Source organism: Zeus faber (assembly GCF_960531495.2).
Source record: "Zeus faber genome assembly, chromosome: 12".
Lineage (NCBI taxonomy): Eukaryota > Metazoa > Chordata > Actinopteri > Zeiformes > Zeidae > Zeus > Zeus faber.
In genome coordinates this window covers 22152419-22163532 of record NC_137196.1, presented here as the reverse complement: position 1 = coordinate 22163532, position 11114 = coordinate 22152419, and the positions used below count along the sequence as shown (strand labels likewise).

The following is an 11114-nucleotide window of genomic DNA, read 5'->3' as shown; positions in this document are numbered from 1 at the left end:
AAAGACTGGATGGATTTGCTTTAAACTACTGTCGTCAAGGCAAGTCAAGTCGAGTTTCTTTATACAGCCCTTGATCACAATACAGTCTCAAAGGGCTTCACAAACCCACATTTGGCTGAGAACACAGCATCCCCTGGTCTAAACCCTCCTCCAGGCAAGGGAAAAACTCCCAGAAAACCCTTTAGGGGAAAATGGGAAGAAACCTTGAGAAGGGAGCAGAGAAGAGGAATCCCCCTTCCAGGATGACCGGGCTGCGGCGAATGCCGAGTAATAATGTAATATGACAATTCATAGGACATTGTACTTCTATCCTATGCAATGTCAAAGCCAGACGGTATGACAGTCTATTTGCTGGTGCAGAGCTGGTAGACGCCTCCAGGGATGTAGTCCTCATCAGGCCCGATCAGGGTAGCTCACAGCAGCCTGAACCCCCCCCCCCCCCGACTGGGTTAATATCCAGACGTCATGCACCAGTGCTAAGGGGTGAAGGCAGGGTGAGAGGCAAGTTAACAGGACGGGTGCGGGTATGATTTCCGCAGGTAGGGCGGTAATGCTCTGGAGCCTGCAGACTTATTTTTTAACTCTCTGATTGTCTAAAAAGCCAGCGTGCTGTGAGCGTATGGCTCCAGATGGTGCATAAGGTACCACTAAATCAGTCAGATATTTTAAGTCCCATCTGAGGTACACCGGGAGCCAGTGCAAGGTGATATGATCAAACTTTCTGGTCCTGGTCAAGATTCTCGCCGCTGCGTTTTGTACTCAATGGAGGCTTTTAATACTTGACATGGGAAGTGCCAGAGAGCAACACATTACAATAATCTAGGCGGGATGTTACAAATGCATGGACTATGGTCGCCGCATCACTAGTGGATTGAACGGGCCATAGCTTAGCAATATTGCGAAGATGAAAAAATGCACTTCTGGTAATGTTCTTAATATGCTGAAAAGAGACATACAAACATGAAACCAAATTTGACCTCATTTCAGTCTGTGCTCGTTTGTGATAATCAAAAATTAAATAAAAACAACAATGCAGATATTTAGTTGAAAGTGCAGAATGATGGCCCCGCATGGGTTCAATTTAGGTTGTCACTTTTTTCCCCCTGCGTGCAATGCGTGTTTTTATATGGCACACCTCTTATTTTCATAGAAAAACAAACATGGGGTTTCAGAGACAGTATACCTCCAGGATACTTGAGGCTTGTTGCTGGCTAAAATATTCAATAACAGCATCAAAAACTGATACTTTCACTTTGGTGCAGTCTTAATATTTATTAAATACATGTTTTTTTTAATAATACAGTGTTTTTTATTCTATAAATATTAATGAAATACTCACTTAAAGGTCATATACTGCTTTGAAATCTCTACCTAATTGAAAATAAATACTTTTAACAAAACATTTTTCATCCTATCAGATACTCCAGTTATACAATGTTAAACAAGCTTAAGTTGATGGATTCCCTCAGGGAAAAAAACTTTCTCAGTTGGTGGATATCAGTCGGGGATATACACAAATTCTTTAATCTCTTTGCACCGCACTACTTTGCGTAAGTATAATACACTCAAAAGTCAGTGTAAAAGTGGGACGAGATTGTGTTTATCTTCCTCGATTCAGGCTTTTTGTCAGTTATTTTGCCGAGCTGGACGGTGTGACGTTCAATGTCTTTTATGGCGCATTCCATACAGCTCAAAGGAGTGGATACCTTGTTGGCATCTCTGGATAATCACACGGCAGAGAATGTCGGACAACACCAGCAGTCACGAATACACCAGCGATGGTGTGTAATTTATCATTATTTTATTATTCGGTCATTCAATGTCCCAAATGCACTAAGTATTCAGTAGGGAGTGCATGACGGGACATAGTGATGTACAGAGTGATACTTCACTTTTTAACCTTGTAAGACACAGAGGTAAACCTTGACAAATATTGCATATTAAAAGATGACTTTACAACCACAACATTAATTCATAATATCGATATTTCCACATTTTTAGTATATTACAAAATATTATATCACTATTTGATATTAGTGTCGTAATTAGGTGGTATATGATTAAATAATTCACAGTATATCGTATCCTTATTCTCATTCCCACTTTGACCCTAACATCCTAAATACTCAACGAAAAAACACTTGCTGTTAATCCCCAGTTAATAACTACACAACAGTTGGTGGTTTTATGCATTCTTTCCGCGTATTACTTGGTCCAAAGATTATTGCGCTCGACGACAAGTGCTTACATTTTAGAAAGTGCCAAAGTACGAAGAAAAAAGTAATTACTCAAGTAAAAACGGAGTAATTTCTCTCTTACTCAAGGAGATTCTCCACCTTCCACCCACTGTTGTTGACATCGGTCACATTTCCCCCATTTAAGATGTGATGTGGCTACAGAGTTGACTCAAAGCACTTGACCAACTGCATTATGTACCCTTAGTTTTAACACATAATACCGTTGTATATTTGCACATACTTGTGTAGGGTCAAGCCCTTACTCGGGTTGTTATTTGGAGCTTCGGTTCAACGGCGGTAACTACACCTTTGAGGCGATGATGCTCTTACTCAGAGGCAGAAGTTGTCCGGTGGAAGCAGCGACGCCACCTTTCCAATGCAGCGCGACGATCACGCGGACAGGGACGCCGCAGATCGGAGTTCAAAAGGTGTGCTCTGAATTACCGTTTGTCCAGGCTACGTGTGCTCGTGTGGGACGCGAGAGGGTTGAAAATAAAGAATGAGGGGGTCAGGGGTCATTCGCCGGTCCTGATCCTGGAGCCTTTCCACGGAAGCACAACATTGATTGTGAGTCCGACCCACAGTTCATGTTATAAATGTCGTTGTTATTTATTCATTTTAACACTTCTCACACGTATATAGAGGGACTGGCGCGCCTGACCAGAACTGGAAGTCCTCTGAAAAATTCACCAAAAATAACAGGACCCCCCCCCCGCGCGCGGACTCAACTGTCTCCACTTGAAATCCAATTAAACCTTTCGTCCGATAAACCCGTTCCGATCTGGGGGGCAGGGGGCGGGCGGCGGTGGGGGCGGAGCCAGTCGGCCCCAGAGCCGCAATCGTCCCGTTCGGCACAAACTGTTCTTTTGTTCCAGCTCGCTCCTTTCTGTCGAGCTCTCGCTCCTCCTCGGTTTCACTCCCCCCTGCACACCCCCGGCGGCGGGGGTGTGCAGGGGGGAGTGAAACCGAGGAGGAGCGAGAGCCTTTCAAGCCCACGTGACCTGAACCTCCTGTCGCTCTCCGCCCTCCGACCCATTTTCGGTTTCCAGCCCCTTCAGTGTTGACAGAATGTGCCCCAGAAGTACCTGTGTAAGTGGGTACGGGGTACGAGTCCGTGTTTTCCTCCCACCCGCATAACAATGTTATCTTAAAGCAGGGGCCTCAAACCCAGACTACCTGGGGGCCGCGGGTGGACATCAAGGAAAAACCAACTGGAAAACGAGCAAACATTTATTTTATTTAATTTTTTTTTTAGACCGAGCATCGGTGAATTGCCTCATAATAAAAAAAGAAATCAAATTCAATAGACAATAAATAATGCTTGAAATTCAAAACACAATCAAATGAATCAATCAAAATGAAATGTAGATAAAAATAAAACAAAATCAAAACAGATCATATGAATCAATAAAAAAAAATCTTTGTTATAATCTATTAATTAAACATGGTGATTTTAAAAACGTATTCAGATTAGAATTATTTTGCGGGCCGGTTTTAACAGTACATCATAAACGTGTAGCGGGCCACGTAAAAATGTCACACGGGCCCCCGGGCCTGTCGTTCAAGGGCCCCCGTGTCAAAGGGTTAATCCAGAATTCTTCACGTGTGTCCTCATTTTTCTAATTGATAAATATGTTTTCTTTTCACATCTTCCATTGGTACGACTTTCAGGCGATTCTTCGGGCCAACACAGCACAGCCAGCAGAAAATAGGGAGGAAAATAGATTTGTAATCTTTCTTCTATCGACTCGTTTCTTTGTACGTTGGCCAACGTTTCTACTGAAATGAGTTTTGTGGATGTTTGCAATGATATCATTTGATTAAAAACTTACAAAGTAATGGATTTAAAAACAGCCTTATCAGGTCTATAAAGTCAGCAAAGTTCACCCCCTTTTTATCTTAAAGTGAATGGAATTAGATGAAACAACATAAATAAAAAACAACGTCTCACTCCCCTTTTGCTGTTTGGCAAAAGTCATCACATGACGGATGACTCTCTGAAACTTCCCAAATGTTTATTTTTGGTCATTGGAAAAAAAAAAAAGAAGAAGTATTTTTCAAAAACTGTTTCCTTATGTGTTCTCTGGCTGAACGCCTTAGGGAAACTCTTTCACTCTTTTTTTGAAACTTTTCTTTTGAACTTCCGCCGAAACGTCCTCACTCAGTGGGTTTATCCCCTCGGACCCCCACACGTCTCTGACTTTTTTCGGACACGGGAAATACTCATTCGTCCCTCGATCCAGAACGACGTCTTCATGTCAATTAGACATTTTTTTTGGGGCGAAGTGTTTAATGTGGAAAATCTGAATGAGCTGCAGTGGTGTTAAAAAAAACTTGTGCTGTGAGTCACAGCGATGCCCTTGAGTGATCTCCATTCTTTGCTGGAACTTGAATTATTAAGCGGCAGCAAACGCACAAGTTCTGCCTTTACCTCAGCGAGGTGAGTCATAAATCCACTCACCCACGGTGATCATCATGCGCTATGAAACAAAGCACATGGGTCGAATAATCTGAACAGATGTTGACACAACAGGGCGAGCCAGATTCATTCTCATACCTCTAAAAAAAATAAATAACAATAATTGTATAGATATATATTTATATACACACACACACACACACACACACACACACACACACACACACACACACACACACACACACACACACACACACACACACACTCCCACAAAGGGGTGTAATAAAACCCCAGGTAATATGCGGGTATTGTGACTGGAGCTGAACTGAAGGGGTTTATTTGTGGAAACTGTTTTACACAGCGAAAGGGATCTAACCCACTCGTGATGTAATGTTTCAGATTGTCTTGCAAATGCCATGATGGGACCACGCGGCCGGGCTGAGTTGTTCCCTTGGTAACCTTGTAACCATGGCGCCCGCTCTTTGTTTTTACACAGCACTCTGAAATTCAAGTGCAGTTGTTAAAGGGGATCTATTTTGCTCATTTTCGACAAGTTAATATAGGTCTCTGATGTCCCAAAAACATGTTTTTGACATTTTTTCTTTGAAAATACCCCTCAGATCATGCATTCGAGCCATTCGAACATTAAATCTGTTTATTGGGTGGCGCCGCCCTCCTGAGCCCTGCGATCCAATGGGGTTTGAGCTTTAATCCGAATCTGCATGTTCCAGGAACATGATGTACTTAATGTAAATAATGTGAATTTACCCGATCAAAAACTGTATTAATTACCTTATGTCATTTTGAAGATACTTTGGACCAAAGAACCTGTCTCATCATTGGATTTAATGTAAAAATCCCCCAAAACTTGTTTAAATGTACACTGCATAGGATTCAATGTGGAACAGCTGGACAGATTTAGCCTTGTTTTCTGTAGTGATTTTAGAAGAACATTTTATTAATGTCTAATTTATTTATTTGTTTGCTTGTTTGTTTATTATTATTATTTTAAATTATTTTAAGCAATACTTTATTTTTAAACTTTATTTCTATTTATTTACATTTCATCATACCTTCATACACCTTTTTACATCTAAGATACAATAATAGGAGATCAGATAAGAGCAGATAAAATAAGCTAAGATAGAGGGGACATTCCCAGATATATCTATTTTGGAAAAAAAATTCCCAGTTGAGTTGATTTTCTATTTTCTTTGTATTTTCTCAAGTGATTACCGGGGTCAAACAATTGGAATTTTATTTCTGACAGAAACCAGTGGCTTCACTCCTCTCACATCAGTTTTCTCTGATTAGAAAAAAACAATCATTCCTCAATTCAAGAGAATCACCAGTGGTCAAGCTTTTCTTGTTTTCCATAGAAGATGAAACCTAGAGATCCCTATGTTATTTGGGCTTGGACAAAATGGAATTACACTGGACACATTCATTTAACACCGTCTTGAACAATGCATGGAAATCATTCTTCTAGTTGTTTGTTTGAGTCCCCAGAGAATTTCCTATTTGTATAAATTGTATTTTCATTGTATTTTGAAGATGCTCATGTATTATCTATATATGTGTTTTGAAAAAGGATTTGGAGCACCATTGGAGTTATTTTGTGCTTACTGTACAGAGTTACTGTTTATTATCTTTTGTAATAGTAACGCTGGTAATACATTTCAATCATTGAAATAAAATGTACATATGAATGTTTTCCTCAAAATGCGTAAAAATATATAAACATAACCAAAAACATTACTAACAGGCCCTGAATACCAGGCCACAACCATCCATCAATCCATTTATCCAGGCATCCATCCATCCATCCATCCATCCAGCCAGCCATCTAGCCATCCATAAATGTATCCGTCTAGCCATCCATCCATCCCTCCAGCCGTTCATCCATCCATCCATCCCTCCATCCATCCATCCAGCCAGCCATCTAGCCATCCATAAATGTATCCGTCTAGCCATCTATCCATCCCTCCAGCCGTTCATCCATCCATCCATCCCTCCATCCATCCATCCAGCCAGCCATCTAGCCATCCATAAATGTATCCGTCTAGCCATCCATCCATCCATCCCTCCAGCCATTCATCCATCCATACATCCCTCCATCCCTACATCCATCCATCCATCCATCTAGCCATCCATAAATGTATCTGTCTAGCCATCCATCCATCCCTCCATCCATCCATCCAGCCAGCCATCTAGCCATCCATAAATGTATCTGTCTAGCCATCCATCCATCCCTCCAGCCATTCATCCATCCATCCATCCCTCCATCCATCCATCCAGCCAGCTATCTAGCCATCCATAAATGTATCCGTCTAGCCATCCATCCATCCCTCCATCCATCCATCCATTCATCCATCTATCCATCCATCCATCCGTTCATCCATTCATCCACTTAACCCACCGTTCCTGGCAAGTATTGCACCGACAGCAAATAACAATTCTGCCAATAATTAACTTTGATGAGCAGCTTCCATTTGTTTGTGTGGGCATCAATGTGTTTGTGCTTGATTACGTCTGCCCCGACGCCTCCGCAAATTCTCCATTAACCCCCCTCCCCTGCGAAAAACGCAGATCCAGTAACACGGTATTTCTTGAGTGTTTTAGCAGGGCTGCAGAGAGAGGTAAGGGCCCCTACACTAGCAGACAAAGTGGTGGGTGGTGGATGTGGTTGTGGTGGAAGTGATGGTGTAGGAGGTGAGTGAGACAGTGATGACAGATAGACAGAGAATGTGGAGAGAAGGGTGATTTAGAGAGGGAGGGATGGAAAGAGAGAGTAAAAAGGAAGGCTTGTGTGAGTCACGGTCCTCCCTCAGTGCGGCTAGGCGGTAAACAGAGTAGTCTGAGGAGATACATAGTAGGTGACTACGGTCGCCATGGAGACCAGCCCTCACACACACACACACACACACGCTTCGCAGTGAGAAATCCCCGCCGTTGTTTCGAGGCCACACACACACACACACATACGTATGCACGCACGCACGCACGCAGACACACAGACATACACACACACACACACACACACACACACACACATGCTTAGCAGTGAGAAATCCCGGCGTTGTTTTGAGGCCCCACACACACACACACACACACACACACACACACACACACACACACACACAGTACACACACACATTCATATACTTAAATACATGAAGCTTGACTATGAAGCTTTATTTCATAGCTTTCATGTTCCACCATGTCTGAAAACTACTCAATTAGTTTAAAACTCCTACTTTCCCACTTCACCTAAAGACTTATTTTCAATGAAATACAACTTGTTTTCCGTTCACCATTTGGCCCTTTTATTCGGTTCAATTCCTCCATACAGTACTTCAAGTAGAAAAATATATTAAATATCTGATATCATTCTTCATTAAACCACAGAGAGCATTCATAAACTGTTATAAAATTTCCTTAAAAAAAATGAAATAATAATGATAATACTAATAATAATAATAATAATAATAAATAAATAAGCATTCATGAAACAACTGAAATAGCTCGCTCCAAAAAACAGTGACAGCGAAAAAACACAAAAGAATTTTGCTGTTGAGGTTTTCGTTTTTCCTCCAATACGACCAGTGTTTACACACACACGCGCACACTCACACACACACACACACACACACACACACACACACACACACACACACACACACACACACACACACACACACACACAGACATCACTTTTAAAAGCAGAACGAGTTAGTTCACTTCAGTCCAAAATTAATGCACTAGTGCATTCTGCTCTCCTTCATCTTTCATTCCAAGTTTCATAAAGTGTCCTGTGACTTCCAGTTTTGACCCCAAAACCACAGCGTCTCCATCCAGGCTGCAGGGACATCCTCAGAGACAGCATTTCTTTCTTTCTTTCTTTCTTCCCTGTGGACGTCCTCCGGTCTTCATTGTGCGTGTAAGTCTCAGCCGCCCCCCCCCTGCCGCGGCCCCCCGTGGGGAACGGGTCTTTTCAGCCCGTCTTGGTCTTCCTGAGGAGGTCCAGGTACATGGGGGACTTGAGGAAGCGGGGGTAGCAGTCCTTCTGCATCAGGGCGTAGATCTTGGCCTGGGCCAGGTCGAAGCAGGAGTGGTCCGGACACCTGACGTTGTCCTTCACGGCGGCCTTGGTCAGGTGGTCGAGGTTGACCTGGGGAGGAGAGCCAAAGCGGGAGAGAGAAACGTTAATGGCGCCGCTGACGATGGATGGTTTGTCGTAGCGGTACACGAGATGCCGGAGCCAGAGCCTCCGGGCGGATCTGTCCATTCATCGTAGCCGGGATATTCACCTCTCTTGGGGCTTCGCTGCAGATGAACTCGTCGTAGATTTTCTGGGCTTTGGCCGACAGGTTGGGGGTCTTTGTGGCTTTGAAGTCTTCGCAGACCAAGTAGAAGGCGATGTTCTCCTCGCTGAACTCTGACACCAGGAACGCTCGGAATAAGCAGAGTCCATCTGGACAGAGAGAGGGAGAGAAAAGTGGATTTATTTTAGAGTTTTGACACCTGGAAAGTACCAAAAAAAACACTCAACTAAATGATCTGCCCGTGCGTGTGATGGTTCCAGGTCTTTACTTACTGTGGCTGGACAGCAGCATCTCAAACGACTCGTTCCAGCTCAGAGGCTCGTTCACGTTCAACCTGAAACGGGGAAAGCCCAGATGAATACGCGGCGCGTCAAATAAATCGATTTGGTGGCACAGCATGCGAGTGGCGTGTTAAGTTCTTAATCTCGCGCGTACCTCCGTGCGTCGCTCTTCTTCGAGTGTCCCATGACGCCGTGGTTGGGCTTCTGCAGCAGGCTTCCAAAGAGAGTTTTCAGCTGCTTTGCCCTGAAAAAGGTTAAGAGGCGAGGACGTTGAGGACGTGGCATTTAAGTTCCAGCTCGCAATACCTCCACTAGAACATAGAAACATTAAACATAATTTATCAAAAATAAAGGACGGCAAAACATCTGAAGGAACTAACCTCTCGAGGCAAGTGAGCGGCAGTGATTCCAGTCCTCTGCACATGGTGTATTTTCCACAGGCTGACTGAGTTGCTTCCTCTTTACTAGTGAGCAGGACTTTTTTTTTTTTTTTTTTTTTTTTTTACGAGCGATGAGCGAACTCTCAGAGGTTGTGCCGGCCGTGTGGGAGCGAGCGAGGTTTTATGAGTCAATCTGCTCTGTGACATCACACCCCCCAGCCAATCAGACGAGGGGAGGGGGGGTGAGTATCCTTCATCCTCCAGCATTCACTGCAACAGCAGCTTTCTCAAGAACTCTTATGTGAGCGTGTGTGTGTGTGTGTGTGTGTGTGTGTGTGTGTGCGTGTGTGCCTGCGCGTGCGTGTGTGTGTGTGTGTTAAGACAAATGTTGCTTCCTTGGTTGTATTAAGTGTATTTATTTATTCATGGCCACAATGTCAAAAGGACATGTGCAATCAGTGCACCTTAACGAATTGTGTGTGTGTGTGTGTGTGTGTGTGTGTGTGTGTGTGTGTGTGTGTTTGTGTGTGTTAAGACAAATGTTGCTTACTTGGTTGTATTAAGTGCATTTATTTATTAATCGCCGCAACGTCAAAAGGACATGTGCAATCAGCGCACTTTAATGAATTGTGTGTGTGTGTGTGTGTGTGTGTGTGTGTGTGTGTGCATTTGTGCGTTTGTGTGTGTCTGTGCGTGTGTTTTTGTGTTTGTGTGTGTGTGTGTGTGTGTGCGCGCGCATGCGTGCGTGTGTGTGTGTGTGTGTGTGTAGATGTGCGTTTGTGTGTGTGTGTGTGTGTGTGTGGGGAAAATTAAAAAGCACAAAATTAATACCAAGAGATATCATAATGTTCAATCATTTATTGCTGTATGGAATGGAATGGACATTTTCAGTACATCAGTGCAACGTGACCCACAGGTTTGTACGCGTTGCCGTGCACATGTGTCACATTGACGTAAATGTAAAGTAAAAATACCTTCATCCTAACCATTAAATGCCACCGAGTGGATATCAAAGGGAAGGTTATTTTTTTCCGTCTGGCAGCAACAAGCTTTACAGTAAGTCATTTCAAACCTCCATACCTCTGAATAAAGGCAAGGGGACCGGCGCTATTGTTAGTCTGAAAAACAAAAGTCGAAGTATGGTGAGGGAGGAAAATAGCGAGAGATGGAAAGCAGCCAAGAATAACCTCAGTTGTTCTGTGGAAGTTTCAATTTACTGTGAGGAGCTGGAAATGAGGGGCCGACCGGCCAGGAGGTGGGGGCGGGGGCGGGATGATATGAGCGTTTTTCAGAAGGTTGTGAGCCAGTTTCCTCCTCGGCTCCAAAACAATACCATTCCCAAGGCTCGGCTCTAACACAGAGTTTAGGGTGTCGACCGCAGGTCACGTTGATTCAAACAATGAGCCCGGCTCCGTCAGACAGTTAAGTGTTTCAGCTCTAGCAGGCTGAAATCTGGATCTGGATATGGATAT

The 11114-nt window shown here is 43.5% G+C and overlaps 1 protein-coding gene across 1 annotated transcript; it reads right to left on the bottom strand.

Moving 5' to 3' along the window:
• Positions 1–7990: 7990 nt before the first annotated feature.
• rgs5b (regulator of G protein signaling 5b) lies at positions 7991–9757 on the bottom strand. The gene is made up of 5 exons (XM_080011469.1): positions 9643–9757; positions 9417–9506; positions 9254–9315; positions 8967–9130; positions 7991–8827 (listed from the first exon to the last, which is right to left on the bottom strand). The coding sequence occupies exons 1-5, from the start codon at positions 9684–9686 to the stop codon at positions 8651–8653; spliced, it is 537 nt and encodes a 178-aa protein (XP_079867595.1). The 5' UTR covers positions 9687–9757; the 3' UTR covers positions 7991–8650.
• Between the last annotated feature and the right edge of the window lie 1357 nt (positions 9758–11114).

Coding starts and splice junctions, on each gene's coding strand:
- rgs5b (XM_080011469.1), bottom strand. CDS start 9,686: ATGTGCAGAGGACTGGAATCACTGCCGCTCACTTGCCTCGAGAG. Junction 9,316..9,416: donor AAGAAGAGCGACGCACGGAG/GTACGCGCGAGA, acceptor TCCCCGTTTCAG/GTTGAACGTGAACGAGCCTC. Junction 8,828..8,966: donor GCAGCGAAGCCCCAAGAGAG/GTGAATATCCCG, acceptor TCTCCTCCCCAG/GTCAACCTCGACCACCTGAC.